Raw genomic sequence first — 19,206 nt, 5'->3', positions numbered from 1 at the left:
GGTGCTAACTTGCCTGAGAATATTACAAACTGTGTATAACTGCGGCTAACTATTTAGTAGCTGTAGAACTGCAGCTTCACTACTTTCAGTCTTTTCTCAGAAAATTGCATTGAACACAGTATCATTTAATTTTAGTAATTACATAGAGAATCAGACAGAATCAGACAGCTAACCCTACCCTGACCTTTAACAAAAGATTTACACCGTAGACCCAGTTGCTTGATAGTGGATAGCTATTTTAATGCCATTGCCCTCTTCTGCTGAATATCCCCCATTTATTTATTACGCGTATTATTTTTGAGCTGCTAGCCTACCACATATCTCTCAAATGGTCCAATAAAATGCAGAGAAGTACACCCTGCTCTGATTTCTATGGCCTCAAAGCAAACTCTAAATACACTCCCAACTTCACAAACACCACTTAAGGCCACTGCTGCTGCACACATAAACACAGATGGAGGGATACAGACACCTTATCATATGTAGTGTGATAAGCCGTAATGCAAGTAATCACTAAACAGTGCTCAGCATTGAAGGGACATGTAATGATGTGTCAACATTTGCATATAAACACTCTGTTTATAGTTTTTTTTTGCAATCATTGCAATTGCCACAGTAAAACCTTAGTAGTGAAACCTGCAGTTAGCTCTGTTGCTACCTTACTGTGAGGACATGAAAATTAAACTCCCATCCAGCAACTCAGTATGAGTATAACTCATGATATAGCATGCAGAGCTTTTCCTGCACTTACACTGTTTTCTCTCTGTCCCTCTCTCTCCAGGGAAACCAGATCCTGAGCAGCCTTTCTCTGGATGAGTACAAGGCCACTCTGAAGATGATTGAAAGGGCTATTCTGGCCACTGACCTCGCCCTGTACATGAAGTAAGTACTAAACATCAAGCGTCAATGGAGACTGAATGAGAGGAAAAGAATGGAAGAAGAAAAGCAGTATTTTGACTAAGGTTTTTAATCAGTGCAAAATTGAGTACAATTGAGATTACACTCACCTTGTGACTGTTAACGCCTTCATTACTTAAGATCTACTCACTACTTATAGTAATTCTGTAGGTCTAGATACAAGTTTAGTGTTTAAAAGTTGTCTTTCTTCTGGTGAGTGTGCATTTGTGTGTGGGTGTGGTGGATGGAAAGGGGGTATTTTCTTTCTTTGTAATATAATTGGCTTAGAACTCATGTATGTCTACAGCCCCAGAGCAGCTAAAAGTTAAAATGAAAATAAAATACAGACTGTATAAGTACTCAAGCAATTTACCTGCCAAGTACGTTTGAACTGGTGGCATTTTAAGGGTGGCTTCACAGTGTTGGTTGTTATACCCAGTCTTCTGAAAAGAGGGGTGACAATTTTTTACTACATCTTAATGCATTCATGTTTTTTCTTAACTCCCTCCTACTACCTCAGTGACTTCAGCTCTTATCTTAGCCCACTTTTAGTCTAGACAGTGGGTGGTTTGGGGGCTAAGTGGGTTATATATGAGGATAATTACCTGCTGTGACATTGTTCATGTGGGTGTGTGCTGTCAGGAGGCGAGGGGAGTTCTTTGAGCTGACCAAGAACAACCAGTTTGTTTGGGAGGATGAACACCACAGAGACCTGCTGAGGTGAGTACAGAGTCTCAGATGCCTGTATTAACATTTACATCAACATAAGATAAATGTTTGTGAGGGAGTCTGAAAAGTAAAAAAGCATCATGACAGCGTGATGATTAACACTTCTATTGATCAACATATAGTTGTAAAAGTTGTGTTGAAACCATTTCTTCAAGAAAAATGGCTTAGCCATCAATGCAGGCATTCTTTGCATTATAGGTTGCCAGATATGGGTTAAGACCAAAGTTTTAGGTTTTGCTATATGTAAACCTTATATTCAAACCTGGCAATACCATGGTAACAAGTCCATAGTTTCTCCTGCTATGAGAAACTAGTGTGTCTGTGGAAATTTAATGTCTGTAACTTTGTCACCCTCTTCAGGTCAATGCTGATGACTGCATGTGACATCTCTGCCATCACTAAGCCCTGGCCAGTACAAAAAAGGGTAAAAAACAAACAAAGAAAAAAAAAAAACACAACCTTTACCTGTCTGTATGTTGGTACGCTGCTTTTCTGTGTATTTATGTAGTTACATAGTGTTTCTATGAGATGTTAAAAAAAAAAAAATCAAAAATTCAAAATGAAACAAACCAAATTTTAAAAATAGATTATAACTGCTAGTTAATTTGTATAATATAATTTAAAATCTTAGTTAACCTCTTAAGCCCCAAGCCTACCTGATCTCCTGCTTTTTGCCCCCGTATCAGGGGGCGTTGGGGCTTAAGAGGTTAAATTGATGATACAAAAATAATTAAGTTCCTTAGTATGAAGACAGTTAACACTTCTGCTTTTCAGAAGATGAGGGAAAATCAGGGAAAGAGAGTTAACTTCAACTGTGTCAGTTACTGGGGTAACAGAGTCTGAACTAAATTTTGCCAGCACAAGTTTTTGTCTCTGACTCCTCCCCTTCTGAGCTGGCTGTGTAACATCCTGATTCATTCATTCATTAGATTAATAATAACTAATGATTAAATGAAATGAAATCTAAAAAGGTGAGTAAAGAAGAAACAGGAAGTACATCACGAGAAACTCCCAGCAGCCTAGACCTATTGAAGTGTAACTAACTGAGGATTCAGGGTCACCTGATCCATACTTAACTATGAGCTTTATCAAAAAGAAAAGTTTCAAGTTTTATCTTAAATGTAGAAATCCAGGCCTGGAAGCTGAAGGCTTTATCAGTATAAATGGTTAAACTGGGCAACATTAAAGCAGAGTTTTTCTCTAAATCTCATGGAGCACTTGCATTCAGTAAGTACAATTCAAAGGAAGGAAGGAACACAAGTACATTTCTTATATTTTGTCATTACATTTTTACTGATTATTGGAACAAGAAAATAATCAGACTGTCACAAAAGCTGATTCAAGGGTGGATCTTCAGGTTTTATCTTCAGTTTCTGTCACCTGCATTTTGTCTCAACTGAATCATTACATTTAACAAATCAAACATAAAGAAACAGAATTCCAGCTTCATCTTATGAAAATTCAAGTTTGGTAAATGATAACAGCAGATACCATAAAAAAAAAAAAAAAATATATATATATATATATATTTTTTTTTTTTTTTTTTATGGTGTCTGCTGTTATCATTTACCAAACTTGAATTTTATATATATATATATATATATATATATATATATATATATATATATACATATATATATACATATATATATATATATATATATATATATATATGTATATATATATATATACATATATATATACATATATATATATATATATATATATATATATATGTATATATATATAAAACAAGCTTCCTGGAATAGAGCCCTGCTGACTGTGACCTGAGGTGCAACGTGCCTTAAAATGTATTCTTTGTTATTCACATCTGATCCTACAATTTCTTACTCTAATTACCTTTCTCTTTTTTTCTTAATCACTGACCTACTACACACACACACGTGAGCGTGCACTATATTCAATGCTGTAGTGTCTCTGCTGTCCCCCAGTGACCTTCATTAGTCTGCACCTTGTTAGGAAACTCAGGCCCAGAGGAATTGTTATACAGATAAACATTCTGTGTGTGTGTATGAGAGTGCTGATAAATGAGAGCTTGTTAATAAAAACAGCTGGGCCCTGTCCTCAGATGACAGCTCTTAAAAAAAACAAAACATTCAGGGCAGCAAACAAGTACATACCCTGGCTTACACACACTCTGGCAAATCACCTGCTCCTCATTAACAGATTGCACTAAACCCATAGCCCTCCTTCCCTGGTCTGTTTTACTTTCACAGCCTCCATTCATAGACTTTATATAAAGATTAACGTATTCACTGTGACGTCACCCAATGGTTTTAGATTCTGGACTGATTCTAATGGTGTTTTCCTAGTATTTAGGCTGATCTGCCATATTGTTTTTGTTTTTTAGACTAGCTCTAAATCTGAAACTTCCAGTCATACTTTTTTCAGTCAGTTAAAGTCATTATAATCATTTAAGGTTATCACTGAAACCTTAAAACCTTAAATAACCAAAGAGCCAAACTGTGCTTTACTTTTACCCTTTCACGCATAGTGGTCACTACAGTGGACAGCTATTTAAAAGCTGTTTTCTTGTATTTGTGTCAGTGTTGATGGTATATTTGCACATAAACTACATTGTACACTGATGTGTCACTCCATACTCTGCCACCCACTCCAAAAGTGATGTTGTTCACCTAAGTGGACAAGTAAAAAACTATTTAAAAAGTACCTGTTTAAAAATAATAATTTCAAAAATCTTTTTTTCATGCCTAAATAAAAATACTTTAACAATAAAGTATAATCCTGATTGAGGTTGTCATGATTCATGCATGAAAGGGTTAAAGAAATGATATGAGTTTGTGAAAGTAACCTCCATAAGCACTGCTAAAATATTTTCATAGATCATGTAAGCAAAGGCAAAGCTTCTTAGTCTCAACAATTAACAACTGCATCATAGTACTTACGTTCCTTGCAGCACCACCGACTCAATCAAGAGCTGCAGACGGCTTCAGCAACACGTGCACACAGAGTGATGTTGATTGGAGCTTGAGCCTATCTTCTTTATCTCTTTGTTAAAAACTTGAGAACACTAACTTTGTGTGGGGCTTTTGGGAGAGCTCTTGCTATTGCTATTCACTTGTTTCATTTTCCTTCTTCCTTCCAGCTGTCACACAGGCTGTCTTTGTCAGTTTGTCTGGGTCATTCCCAGTCATTTCCTCAATATTAATGTTCTAACGATGCTGCCTCCAGCAGCAGTATAAGCATTTTGTTATTTCCATGTAGGAGACCTCTTTCTTATGATGTTCATTAATGTGTTGTACTTCAACTCAAACTGCCACAATTATGCCACAAAGTTTCCAAGGTTACAATGACACTATGACTTGCATAGTATACAATTCACCCAACTTAGTCTTCTGTCCAACAATAAATGAGGATTTAAAATTGATGCTTTCAGAGCAAATTATAAATGGATTGATTCTTATATTGCATTTTTGTACTCTGAGTATTCAAAACGGTCATTCATCCCTTCACACAAGCACTTTTTCTTTGCTTTCTATTTAATTCATACACATTTACACTCCAATGAACATATCAGAGAGCAGCTTTGCATTCGCTATTTTGCCTAAGGATACTTTGGCTCACAGACTCGAGCAGCTGGAGATCCAATTACCAACGTTCCAATTAGTAGATGCCCTGCTCTAACTCCTGAGCTACAGCCACCCCATCGTAAAAGCTTACTTTGCTTCTATCTTTGGTTTTATATTTAGTGTTATAGAATTTGCCTTTTAAGAACTAAAAGCTCATAAAATGTTTCAATGTTTCTGCATTTGGTTTCTGATGCAGATAGCAGAGCTGGTGGCCACTGAGTTTTTCGAGCAGGGGGATAAGGAGAGGCAAGAGCTGAACATTGAACCAATTGTAAGTAATTTCAGGGTTCATTTGAATGATATTGGATAAATCCTTCTCAACAGCACAACATTTGCCATCGAGTGCCCGGGAATCTGTTCTGAATCCTCTGGTATTTCATCCTACTGCATTTAAATATATTCCCTTTCAAATCATGAAGTATCACAACACATTTTCAAGAACTATGCTGATGTTAGAGTCATGTGAAAAAAATGTTTTCTTAGGACTTTATGCAGTCTGTATTGGAAGATCTTTGTCCTACAGTATAAAGTGCCCTGGGATCACTGTTATTGTTATTTGACACTATATAAACAAACATTTGCATTTACAGTCATGATTAGTTAATCAATTGCATTTGATTAGCAGCACCTGGCCTCTACTCAGTCTTTTAATTACCTTTTTAATTCCTATTGAAGCAGTGGGAGGGCATTTATGTGACAAATTTCTTTTTTACATGACTATAAATACGTGTATCTTTTCTTGTCTGTTATTTTGTTTGTAAAATGATGTTGGACACACATTATAAATTTAACTAATTGTCATATTTTGTGGTAATCTCTCTCTCCCTCGCTCTATATATATTCTCTCTATATCTATCTATATATAGATATAGAGAGAGTGAGAGATGGCTATATATAGCAATATATATATGTGTATGTGTATATATATATATATACACATATATATGAATTTTCTCATAGATTTGTCTGTTTTGGGGCTAAAACAGTTAACGTATTAATGACTCTAATTAATATAAAGTTTACATCTCATTTTTTCAATCCTTTCACAGGACCTGATGAATCGTGAGAAAAGGGATAAGATACCAAGCATGCAGGTGTCCTTCATTGATGCCATTTGCATTCAGTTATATGAGGTAATTCAGCCCTTGCTATTTTTGCTGACCAGTGTAGCTGATGAATAGCAATTCTTCCTGCATTCAGTTCTTCCTCTGATTTCCCATGCTGAACTGTCTTTATCACTGTCACAGACCTTGGCTGGCTTATCGGAGTATTGCTCCCCGTTGTTGGAAGGATGTCAGAAAAACCGGCAGCAGTGGAAGTGTTTAGCCGAGGAGTGTGAGAAGGGGCTTGTCAACGGCTTGGTGTGATCCAAACACCAGTTTGGTTTTCATCCAACTCAGATTTCCAGAGTTCTACATTTTCAACCTATTCTCATTAAAATTATCTAATAGCGTATTGTGTGGACTGACAGTGAGGTAGAAAAGTAATTTTCCTATCATGAAATAAAACACTAGCTATGGTCTGATAATAGAAGAGGTCACTTGCCTTGAGCAGTCTTAATACTTTAAGACTTAATCTATTACGGTTGAGGTGCCGCAGTCAGGTTTCACAGTTTGTCTTTCTTTTCCTTGTTGTAATCTGAAGTCTACTCACGTTTGCAAAGCGTTTGCTCAGATATAGGAAAATTACAAACGATCATGCATAGCCATGCCAATGAGTACAAGTTAAAAAATAAAGTAAGATAGAAAAAAAAAACTGTAAAAACATCTACAAGTCAGTTAGTTGACTTGTTGGTAATCTGCCTAGACTTGTCAGCACTTTTCCTGTCTCCCGGAGTATCAGTAATTCTTGTGACTACTTTTCACAACAGATAAAAATAGATAAACTATGAAATAACATCAAAGTTGTACCTGTCCACCCCCACTATCGAACATTCGTTAAAAAGTTGTATGCTAGTTTTACAGCTCAGCCCTACCATGAACAGAAAGGAATGAAGTGTCATAACAAGAAATCATTGTTTCTGAGGTCATGGTCATTTTATCCTGTTACCACCATTTTTTCTCACTCACCAGAGATAATAACAAAGTCAGCACTAAGCTATATTTATTACCATAGACATTGTTATTTTTGCACAGAGTGGCTTTCATATTGATGGTCTCACCTACACTATCTGTGACAGGTAGTGAACTTTAGGGAACACTGAATGGTTAAGCTGCATACACTGGAAGCTCTACATATTTACTTCCAGGTCATATGTATTCTTTATTCCTATTGGCAGTTGCTTCGGTCTCTTGCCTAGAAGTTGAAAAAAAATATCTTCCCTTAGCAAATAGGAAATGGTAAACGGACTGATTCTTATTTAGCACCTTTCTACTCTGCCTGCACATTCAAAGAATTTGCCTGTGGTTATTTCATCTGTAATCACTTGACGTTGTGGGATGTGATTCACTTTGAATGGTCTGTATTCACTATGTCGCTTCCAGTGTTCATGGAGCTTTAGCACCATTAGCACCATTCTAGTGGGATGAAAACAATGCAACTACTATATACTTTACATAGTGTCACAATAATCTTATAGACTTGTTATATGTCTTCACGGCACACACACACACACACACACACACACACGATGTGGGTTTGAGTCTTTCGTACATTTTATTCACTGTCTTAACTATTGCATATTTATTTTTGTTTTATATATTTATTACAGTCTATATTGTAAGGTCATTCTTTTGTCAAAGCACACAATTATCTAGAAAATGTTTTCATATGTGGAAAAAAAAATCCCGTCTTTTTTTATAGGCCCTTTCTTAGGAACAACTGCTTCTTCTGATGACATTTGGAAATGTACTGTATTGTGTTATTTGGAATTTAGATTTTCTATTTTTCCAGCTGTAGGAAGAGCCAAAGACTAGATCTGCGATTTCAAAGGAAAATGGATCTAGATGTTGCCACTGCCTTGTTGCGATAAAGTACACAATTCAGTTTTACAGAACCACTTATTTTTATTTATCCATGTCCAGTAATGCTGTTTATGCATACCAATTTTACAAACTGAATGACGGAGTAATATCTACAGAATATAAAGTATGATTTACTCACCGAGGCTAGCTCTAGCTCTGATACATTGTGACGATGTATAATTTCTATTTCTGTAAACCTGATTTTCTGATGGGTAAATGTAAAAATCTGTTCAAACAAGATATTTGCTAAAAAAAAAAGATTCTTCAACATTTAGAGCAGTTTCTGTTGCACTACAAAGACTGACTGAACAACAGAATTTGGCAGAAAATTTCAGTATGTAACCCAGAATGTATCCAGGAGCAACATTTTCATTAGATAAAGATATTAAGTGTTTCAGCATTTTGATGTGTTTGGGTTCACTGCTGTCCACCCTTTAGAGGCAGAGGGTTTCAGTCTGTAGTAAGAGGCGAGGTGTCATCACCAACACATTTAAAAGAACAATCTGGTACCTTTGGACCTTGTGAAATGCAGGTTTTTGCTGATCCTGCAAGAAGGAACAATTACTCCTCAATAAAAGTGATTTCAGCATGTCCACACTAGGAATAAATAGAAAATGCAACATTACTGTGACATTTTCTGTACACCTAGAATGTTTGTTAATATCTAGTTTTGAAGGATGCTACTGTTACCCTTCAGAACTCTTTTTTTTATGCAGAAAAGAAAAAGTTCTGAAATGTTTTGGTAAATGAAACTGCTGAATCAGCAGAACTGGTAAAACAGTTAATTGTCCAGCCAATAAACTGTTGATGAGGAGTCACAGAGGTCTGTGCATTTAATGAACAGCTTACTAATGGACATGACAGATTCATTTAAACTCAAGCACTTTTGTAGATGTACATGCTCAGAAAGTTAATTTGTGTCCGTGGTTGTCATTTGTACACTGAATAAGTCTCCAGGACTATTTTACTTGTGCCTGTAGCTTAGCCTCTGTGCTCTCTGGAGAAAAAAAAAAAAACAACACACAAAAAAAAAACAAAAAAAAAAAAACTCACTGCTTGGTTGTCAGTTTTCTCTTTTGCATGTATATGAGAGGGCATTACACGACAGATGGATGGATTTTTTTAGGTAAGAGAATTGTGGGTTTTCTTTTGCAAAATGTAATATGGTGTTACACATCTGCAACTGTCAACACCTTTCAACACTGTGAGCGAAGTGAATAGTATGTCCCATTAAATAATACTTATTTACTATGTCTCCTGTGTGCCGTCTATAATTTCTCAAATGTACTAAACAAGCAGGTGAAAAATTTAACCAATGAATGGATGGATGTCAGTGTGCTTTCCACTTATTAAAACACATTACAAAAAGAGTGCATTCCAAACTAACTTCTCTTTCTTGACCTTGATGAAAAGATCAGCTTATACTATTGAAACGCACCCCAAGACGGCATCGTCTCCAAAAACCATGTGATATCTTTTATATAATGCTCCAAAATAAATAACACAATGAAAAACCTTGGCACCTCCTGAACAAAAGAAAACCACAGAATCACTTCTTTGGGAAAAAGCAAAATGCATTTATTTATGTCATTTTATAAAAGTTCAACATAGATACCACTATCTTCTAAAACAGAGACTGAAAGAATGAAAGAAAGCAAAAGACTAAAGAAAAGACAGTTGTTTTCCACAGACAAATGCCACTTAGCAGAAATATTTACATCAATGTAGAAAGAACACATTTCCTTCATGTCCTTATCATATTGACAAGACACAGTGAAGCTCAACAAAGGAAAACAGGTCCTTGTTGTCCAGTCATGCACAGGCAGTGAACAAAGACACGGCAGTGTTAGATCTACTGGTTTCTATAAGAATCAGTGGTTGGTGCTGTAACAGCTCATGTGGTTTAGGAGTTTAAACTGACTCAGTCTTCTTGTACGCCACCATGCTGTTCACTTTGTGGATTGAAGTGGTGAAGGAACGCAAACGCACCTCCTCTGACTGGTCAATGGTCTGCGGCCCTGATTCTTCCCATTTATCTGGAACCACCAGGTCCTTGTCTGTATAAACCAAGAGGTCAAAAGCACCTGAGGGGAGGGGGGAGGAGTTGAAATTATTACCCAACCACCACATCAAAGGCTCAAATGTCAAAAGTCTCATTACTCACATGGCGTCTCCAGCAGGGGCAGGAAAGTAACAGTGGCTGTTATCTGTCTGATAACTGAGCGGATCTCATCCTGAATTGTCTTAATGGACTTCTCTCTGGGTGCACTGGGTGACACATGAGAACTCAGTTAACATGCATTATTTATTAGTCAAACAATAGTCAGTTGAGTGTAATGACAGATGCTCATTTAACCAAATTACATACTCTGTTGTAAAGACTCTTCTAAAGTACAAATTTCATGTCATTTTATTGCAAAAAACCAAAACAAAAAAAACTTATCCACTGCAAACATACAAATTCAGATCTGTGCTGACAAATCAGCCAACCAACCCAAAGTCTGCACCATTCAACTCCTGTCAATAAGTGTAAGTAAACAGATCTGTCCAGATGCCTTAGAGCAGGGGTAGGCAACCTTTCTGATGATGAGTGCTATCTAAAATGTCCTCAGAAGTCAGTGTGCCATATGATTGTATTAGCAATAAATTTAATAACGCTCTATATTAACAGTTACACACTATATAGAACCACTTTATAGAATTATATTTGTTGGCAGCTATCAGCTATTTTGAAACATAAAAAAATAAAAAGACACTTTTATCCATAACAGCAAATGAACTGTACAACAGAAAATGCAAATGCTATTTATGGTCTCCTCACAACAATGATAAGAAAAATAAACTGAGCCAATATAGCATGTTTGTTAATACACTCTGATCTCCCACTCAGGTAGCCGTCTGAATGCTGGATGCTCCTGTGTCTCTGAGGACTCATGTGAGAGAAAATCTGCTCACACAGATATGTAGAGCCAAATACTGTCAATAAGGCCTCTGCAATGTTTTGAAGACAGTTAAACTTGTCAGGTAGTTATTTCCAGCAGGTGAAAATGCAAGCTCCATGAACACACACATCTATGGATTCCAGCTGCTTCGACGTTGCATTAACTCAGCCAGTTAATGCGAGACAAGTCTAGCTGCTCATTAAAGCTTTCTGGTTTGATCAGAAAATAAAACATTGGTCCAAACACCTAAAAGTCCCAAAAACACATTGTGAATTCTGTCTCGAATCTACGGATGTATCCGTGTATTTCTTCCTTCCCCTATAACTTCCCTTCAACTCATTCATGTCACCTAAAAGTTAAACCTGTTTCTCCATCACCTGTTCAGCTCTGATCATTCAGTAAGGACATCTCCTGGTTTCATCTTCATGTTTCCCTCTCACCTGATATCCAAACCGACATCATGACCAGCAGGTTTTACAACTTTGGCTCCAGCAAACATCAGCTGATACTAGAAATTAATATTAAATAAATTCTAACAGCTGATCAAGCTTAAACATGCTGCTGTTGTTTAACGCGACATCCACCGGTTTCCTCTTTCTGGCGCAAAGTGGGAGATAAACAAACAAGAGAGAAAAGCCGATCAGCTGATCATTGATCAGTTTCATGATTGAAGTAGCAACAGGAGAGAGAGAATGAGAGAAGAAGAAACAAACACAGAATAACTCCAGCTTTGTGCGTTTTTTTTTTTCATTGTAGCTGAAGTCCGGGACAAACTGTGTTCCTTTTCAGCTCAATACGAAACGCGTAATATTTTCTCTGAATGCGGGACGATTTGTCTTTTTACGGGACGGTTGGCAAATCTACTAACTAACCTTATGAAGAAAATAAAGTTCACTATCAGTAACATCATAGCATCCACCCAGCTGTATACACTCCGTCATGCTAGCTAGTACGCAGTACGAGTTATTGTAACTGAAAAAGTCAGCACAACGAAAATAAACTCCACCTAAACTTGGTTTATGTCTGACCAGATAGACTGCAGGTCTATCTGGGTCAGGTCTTCTTACCTGAAGTTCAGTTCACCTGACACTCGGACCGGCGGCCGCCTCGGGTCTCTCCTCCTCCTGCCTCCCCTTTCTCTCATCCACCTGCTGGCCTCCACCACTTGCTAATGTTACTGAATCTGTGGAAGCTCCGCCATAGCCACCACCAAAGAACTGAATTATTTACACACCGGCCAGCATCTGACCAATCCACCAACTTTCATTGTTTATACCGTTACAAAAAATAAAAATAAAAAAATCATCGGCCTATAAAAACGGAAAATCACCATCAGCCCACTGAGCAAATGCCCGATATGCCCGATGGCCAGTCCAGCTATGATCGTGCCATCAGTTAACCCTTCACGTGCCAGCCGTGGTACGCGTGCCTAGGGTTGCCGACCCCTGCCTTATTAAATTGATTTTTTTAAACCACAACAATCAAAGGGAAGACCTATTTTTAGCAGCAGATTAACACATTTGGTCCTACCACCACATATAATTCAGTGTATGTGAGTCTACGCAGTCATAGTAAGTCAGCCATGTGTGTTCTACGTGATGCAATAGTTCGGCTCATTACTGCATTAATAATTTTCAGATAACACTACAACTGTGTGGCACACAGGAATAAAACTCATGCACCTGCAGTCAGTCATGTTGGCCTGACAGCTGATCAAATTTTGCAGCTATTTTGAATTAATGCCCACACCAAAAAGACCAGAACATGCAGCAACTGCTGATTTAAGAAACTAAACTACTGATCTAAAAGATCCAGTGTTAATGGAAGAGGTCAGAGGAGAATTACCAAATTGGGTGAAGTTGACAGAATGGCTATATTAATTCTATACAGTAGTGCCAAGCATAAAAGCACTCAGACTCACAACACACCTAATGTTGAGGCTCATGGGATGCAACCTAAGAAGCCAACAATGGATTCTCTCTTGCAAGCCACGGAAATCTGACACTGCAGTGGAAAGGGCTTATATAAAACTGAACACAACCTGGTCAGATTGCTACTGAGGCTGCAGATGCCACACAGCATGAGTTCATGCTGCTGCAGGGGTTAACCTTAATTTGCCAAATACCAGTGAGTTAAGGTTTTAATATCATTGCTTGAGTAACAACAGCATGAATGTGCATCTAAGAACTGTGCAACACAATCATGTCAAGATATAGCAGATTCTCAAAAACTGTCCTTAAAGAAGAAGACGACGACTCCAGCAGAACCAGGCTCAGGAAGAGGCAGTCATCTGCTACAACTGATTGGAGAACAGCCTGGCAGCTCCTTCTCATACTGATCACACCAGCATTTGTTGTAAATCAGCCAGCTTAATTGTGTTGGTCACTTTAGCACAAACGGCACAAAACTAAACGACAATTGGTTAGACGTAGGCAGACCATTGCATCCTCCCTAGTCCCAAATTCTGGCGGTAATTTGATAAACCACACTCTTCGGTGGGCTGAGCATTGTCATCTTTCCTGTCCCAGATTGCCACTGGTTGCAGAATCTCATCTCAATATCTCTCTGTAATGAGACTGCTTCCAGTGATGACAAGCCGCGTTTTTCCAGCAAGAGAGACGCTGCCTCACTCTATCGCACTGCCTCCACAAAAAGTAGTTACCCTGTCAGTGAAGCAATCAGCATCATGCGCCTTCTCAGAACTTTGACCCTATGGTCTAACTGGCAGATTCTAGACTCATCGCTGAACATAAAATTCCAGTGCACACGTTGCCAACACAAACGCAAACGGGCCAAATGGTGACGGGCAGTCATAACAGGACTCCTTGAAGCCCTATGGGACTGAGACTGGCCATGTGCGGTCTGTTCCAGATTGTCTGGCTAGCGAGCTGTCGGACACATCATCCAAACCTGTAGAAGGCTGCGTGCAGGTCCTAAGTGCTGGAACTTGGCCTTCAATTTGGAGATGCTACTGTACGGCTCACGCCACATAATACTGTAACTTAACTTTGTGGAACACCAACTGGAGGTTACCCTACAGCAGTGGCTCCCAAACTTTTTTTGCTAGGCCCCCCTTTGTTTGACAAGAAAAATGTTCGCCCCCCACCCCACCCATGCGCACACAAACACATCCTTTAACCACACACCCATATTTTGCTCCATTGCGGTTTATTTCACACCTCAAACATTTAGTACACAATTAAGTAATTAACAAGTAATCTGCAATAAATTACAGGTAGTAAGAAAATACACTACTAACTCTTTTACACTACGTCCACACCCACATGGGTATTTTTGAAAACGCACCTGTTTCTATGCATTTGGACCCTTCGTCCACATGTAAACGGCGTTTCGAATCACCGAAAACGGAGATTCTTTAAAACTCCTTTTTGTGTGGACGAGGAATACAGAGTTCGTCACGCAACGTCAAAGGTATGTGCCTTTTTTCACATCACACAAAAATATTGCCGTAAACAGTTTATTTTGCGACAACACGAAACAAACGATAGCGTAAAATGAAACAATAGACTTTTTATATCTTCATCCAAGATATATTGTTATATCGAACAGCCCTAGTTTGGAAACACATTCAGCTATGCTTCATCTCATGCTTTGCGTGTGTGTGGGAGCCCCATCAAAAACCTGTCCATTATGCTAGCAGTGTCCAAGCATTGTTTTTGTTTTTTCTCTTTTCATACCGCGCCCCCCCTGCAATGGCTCTGCGCCCCCCCCTAGGGGGCAGGCCCCACACTTTGGGAAGGTCTACCCTATAGCATGAGTCCCATCAGTCAAACATGCCATGCTTATAGCAGACACTAGCTAATTACTGTTGCAGAGTCCATGCGCACAGGTACTGCCAATCAGGAACCTGACAGTCCGCACCTGGGGTACCTGAAGCTCAAAACAATTTATATAATATATCACTCCACTCAAACTGACGGTGGGGGAAGTACAAGTGCAACATGCCAGGTGTTGGAATTAGGAGACAGCAAATTAATGACCATTAGCATGGAGCCTTTAAAACAAAACAAACAGACAAAAAAGGTACTAGAGGTCCTGACCTGCTCTCTTTAGCCGACTTGTCACACTCGATGTCAAACTGCCATCTCTCGAGCACCTCGTTGGTTTCCAGACACGTGATCACCAACACCAGCTTTTGCACAGTGCACTCAAACAGCCACTCTGCAACACCAAAAGAGCAAACAACACTTAATTAAAGTTTGTTATGCAAAGTGAGAGGTAGTTAAACACCCTAAAAACATAATACAAACATGTACAGAATTTTGTATCCACAACTATATCCAAGAGATCACAATTTCTGTGAGAAAAATGATGATTGATTTGTATTCTGTAATTTCACTACTCTTAGCATTACACAATTGAGAGCTTGAGTGATTTGAGATATGCACCCGAAAATATGAATATTCTGGTACGAATTACATTAAACTTGAACTGACAATCAAGAGATATTTACTCCATTTAGTTTTATTTACATTGCACTAAAAATCACAACAGTTGCTTCAAGAGACTTTATACTTTAAAGTAAAGACCCCACAGGCTTAAAAAGAAAAACAATCAGATGATCCCAGAACAGCAAGAACTAGGCCAGGGATGTCAAACTCAAATACACAGTGGGCCAAAATTCAAAACTGGAACAAAGTCGCGGGCTAACGTTAATATTTCTTGAAATATATTTATTCCTCCAGATATAAGAATAAATCTTTTCTTATGGACTCAAACACGTTTTGCTGAAAAACTGAATATGGAACAAGCAAAGCTTAATACTAAACAATATATATATTAGCTGTATAATACCAGTAGGCCAGCTCTGATAGTAATTTGGTATGGCTTCATGGGCCAAATGTAATTAGGCTGCGGGCCAAATTTGGCCCGCGGGCCAGAGTTTGACACCTATGAACTAGGCATTGATGGGAATAAAAAAAAAAAACAACTTCTTTTTAACAGGAAGAAACCTGAGGAGGCAGCCATCAACAGTTGCGGGCATTGGATTTAGGAAAAAAAATAAAAAAGAAAAGAAAAGAAAATATTACAATGGCATCACCTTGGACAGAAAAGGGTGCACCGATCTCCTTCCTCATTCACATACATAAGTATTTATGGCAAAATCAAAAATTGGTAAATCAAAAATTAAAAATCTAGCGTTTTTAACCAGAAATAGCTTGTAGTTCACCTGACAAGAGCCTAAGAGTAGCTTAACACAAATTTGTGTAACATGGGAATGAAAACTCATGTGTGCTGCTTTGTATGTTACTTAACATTGATCATAAGATGCCAGGTCATACCAATTAAAATCTCAGGCATGAGTCTCATAGGCATCTGAGTTCATCTTCAACATCATGCTGCTCTGCTGCACGTTAATTGTCCCTTGGGGATAAATAAAGTCTTTACGATTCTGACTGATCTAATTCAACACAACAAAAGGGGGAGGGGGAAATGCACCACCACGTGGCCCTACTCAGCAATCGCAACTAACAAGTTACTATTTATTGAGTGAAGACGATCACCGAATTAGCAAAATAAATTGACAAAATCCTTCATTGTTCAAACATCATCTTATTTTGTACTTCACTACGACTTTTGCCTTTATTTTTTCTTCTCCATAAAAATCCAAAGTCACTCCCCACCAAGCTGTGAGCTCAGTTCTCACCAATTACGTTTTTTCTTTTCTATCTGGTGTTCAAGGCAATCCACTTAAAGTAAAGTAGACTGAAGTTTTGTTTGTTTTCTTAAGTACAATATGTCCACATTTTTTTCAAGGTCTAAGAGTAAATATGTAAAACGAAGAAGAAAAAAACCATCTCCATAGTGACCAAAATAACCGTGAGTAAGATTTCTTGCCGTAAGCCAGCAGCCTTGTAGATATAGCTACAGAACTCGAAGCCCAAAACTACAACTGGAGTGCCTTCAGACCGCAGTTGGTTAGCTCACTCAGTTCCAGAGTTTTTCCACTTTCTCCTTAGGTGTGTCACGAGTGGGGAAGCCCACTATTGAGATACCTTTAAGTTGAGACACCACGTTAGTCAGATAGTTCTTCAGCTTGGGGTCGGTAGTTAGTTGGAGACTCATGTCATAGTGGGTAACTCTGGTGAATGTCTCTGGAGGATAGATGCCCCGTTGGTACAAGATGCTGTTGATGCCGAAAGCTGTGAATGACAATGGGGAAATCAAAGGCTTCAAATACGCCGGAATTCCAGTATTCGTAAAATTTAGAGGCTTATATGATTCAAACTTGAAAGGGACAGAAGGTTACAAAAACAACTACACAAGAAAGGAAATAACACGAGAGAAAACTAACTATCAATGAATATATTAGCTCGGTAGAATAGAAACAATGTATGGTGTACGTTCACGATTCTCAATACAAGGGCAGACAACTAGACAGTCTTTACAAATTATTCGGTTTGAAGTTGTGAATTGACGCTTATAGGATACATCAGGCTTAAACACTTTATTTTTCATCAACTGGAGCTATGCTTGCCATGTGAGTGCATACATGCTGCGTTGATGCTAATATGTTATCGGGCACTATGTAGGCCCAATAGCATATTAGCGTTACATGCATGCGTGTCGTAAACGAGCGACTAAAAGATGAAATAACAGAAATACTTACAAAAGAACTCGGCTACTAACTCCGCGCTTCCTTTGAGAGTAATTCCCTTCAACGTGCTCGTCATTTTCTTAACACTTTGGTCTAGCTCTCAACAGTAAATATATTGTACTCTTTATTTTCTTCTTCTTCTACGTCTTCCGACTTGAACTGCCCGCCACCCAGTTTGAATTTTGTCAGCTTCCACACTATTGCGCATGCGCGTGAGACTGCGGCGCGATTTTGATGACGTTTTAGGTTACGCTTACAATTTTTCGACACTAGAGAGCAGTGTAGAATAATTAAAGCCCTTTCCATCTTGTAATTGGCTGTATATTAATGTAATGTGTCACTGCACAAATGACTGAATTAATTAGTTAATATTGTAGATACCACGTTTAGTTAATCCTAAAGGGGTCCAAACAACCATTGTATGCAGACTTGGAAAAGTCACTCTGCAAAACAGAAAATTGCAAAACAAAAGAAAGACAACTTCAGTTAATGCTAGCTTTTAAGTCTTGTTGGCTCTGTACTTCTCTTTTTGCTATGTTTGTCTATGTGCTATTTTTTTTTTTTTTTTATCATAGTTGGTTTTTTCTCAGTCAGTAATTGTCTTTTTCTTTCAGGAGGAAAGCCATGCGGTTCCTGCACACCTCCAGGACCACTAAGTGGGCAGATGAGATTTGACCAACTTCTCCCAAAATTAATGAAAAGCTTCGAACCTTCTTTGGGAAACTTGTGATTCATGAAAAATGGCTTCTTTCCAGCTGCAGCTGGTGTCATTAACAAGGTCCCCAGACTGACACAGGATATGAACACCACACATCAAACTGTCAGAAAGTATTTTTATTTACACATCTTTTAAAATGAACTGTGGTAACTCGTGGGGACCAGCCAGGCTCCGACTGAATTATCCACATGGGCCCATCTTTCTAGTGGGCCCACCACCTGTAGGAGTCAGGCGCTATTTTGCTAAGGGAGGGGGTGGACTGGTTGTAGGAGGAGGAGAAACAGCTGCAACTTACACCACAGGTTGCAAGATAGGAAATACACATGTCTGGCCTCACCTCAGTGGAGATATTAGGTTCTGAAACTAATCTTTTTGTGAAGTACAGCCCACAACTAGAGTTGGTTTTAATGGAAGATAAATGCAGAAAAGTGTATGCTCATATGCCAGCAGTTAGGTGCCTATATGTTAGGGTTCTCTCCAGTGAATAAGACATTGCTTCCTGCATCTTCAGGTTGGACATTTGCACATATGCTAAACAAACAAGTTGAGCTGCTGCTTTTCTACAGTTGAGCCATTTGAGGTGGTTTGGGCACCTGATCAGAATGACTACGTTCCTCATTCTGATCAGAATGAAGTTCCCAAAATAGCTCCTAGGTAAAGTGTTTTGGGAACAACCAACTGAGAAGAGATCCTTAGGCAGACTAAAAACATACTGAAGAAATTATGT

The 19,206-nt window shown here is 38.4% G+C and overlaps 2 protein-coding genes across 6 annotated transcripts in view; one reads left to right on the top strand and one right to left on the bottom strand.

Annotated features, from left to right (window-relative positions):
* Positions 1-9,219, top strand: part of pde5ab (phosphodiesterase 5A, cGMP-specific, b) — a 105,510-nt gene extending 96,291 nt beyond the window's left edge. For all 5 annotated transcript variants that reach the window (XM_085139738.1, XM_085139756.1, XM_085139747.1 and 2 more), the window contains exons 17-22: positions 782-882; positions 1,540-1,617; positions 1,987-2,050; positions 5,434-5,508; positions 6,287-6,370; positions 6,485-9,219. In XM_085139738.1, the coding sequence (XP_084995864.1) occupies positions 782-882; positions 1,540-1,617; positions 1,987-2,050; positions 5,434-5,508; positions 6,287-6,370; positions 6,485-6,604 (522 nt within the window). In that variant the 3' untranslated portion in view covers positions 6,605-9,219. The remainder of the gene's footprint in view (positions 1-781; positions 883-1,539; positions 1,618-1,986; positions 2,051-5,433; positions 5,509-6,286; positions 6,371-6,484) is intronic.
* Positions 9,220-9,753: 534 nt separating this feature from the next.
* Positions 9,754-17,957, bottom strand: mad2l1 (MAD2 mitotic arrest deficient-like 1 (yeast)). The gene is made up of 5 exons (XM_085139861.1): positions 17,774-17,957; positions 17,160-17,306; positions 15,204-15,324; positions 10,365-10,468; positions 9,754-10,284 (listed from the first exon to the last, which is right to left on the bottom strand). The coding sequence occupies exons 1-5, from the start codon at positions 17,835-17,837 to the stop codon at positions 10,112-10,114; spliced, it is 609 nt and encodes a 202-aa protein (XP_084995987.1). The 5' UTR covers positions 17,838-17,957; the 3' UTR covers positions 9,754-10,111.
* Positions 17,958-19,206: the final 1,249 nt, after the last annotated feature.

Source organism: Neolamprologus multifasciatus, chromosome 3 (genome assembly GCF_963576455.1).
Source record: "Neolamprologus multifasciatus chromosome 3, fNeoMul1.2, whole genome shotgun sequence".
NCBI classification, from domain to species: Eukaryota; Metazoa; Chordata; class Actinopteri; order Cichliformes; family Cichlidae; genus Neolamprologus; species Neolamprologus multifasciatus.
This window is presented reverse-complemented; position numbering and strand designations above follow the sequence as displayed.

Excerpts from the sequence above, each read along its gene's own strand:
- mad2l1 (XM_085139861.1), bottom strand. The coding sequence starts at position 17,837 with ATGACGAGCACGTTGAAGGGAATTACTCTCAAAGGAAGCGCGGAGTTA. Across the intron at positions 15,325-17,159 it reads CGTGGTGTCTCAACTTAAAG|AGTGGCTGTTTGAGTGCACT; the intron begins GTATCTCAATAG and ends TTGGTGTTGCAG. Across the intron at positions 10,285-10,364 it reads GCCCCTGCTGGAGACGCCAT|GTGCTTTTGACCTCTTGGTT; the intron begins GTGAGTAATGAG and ends CCCTCCCCTCAG.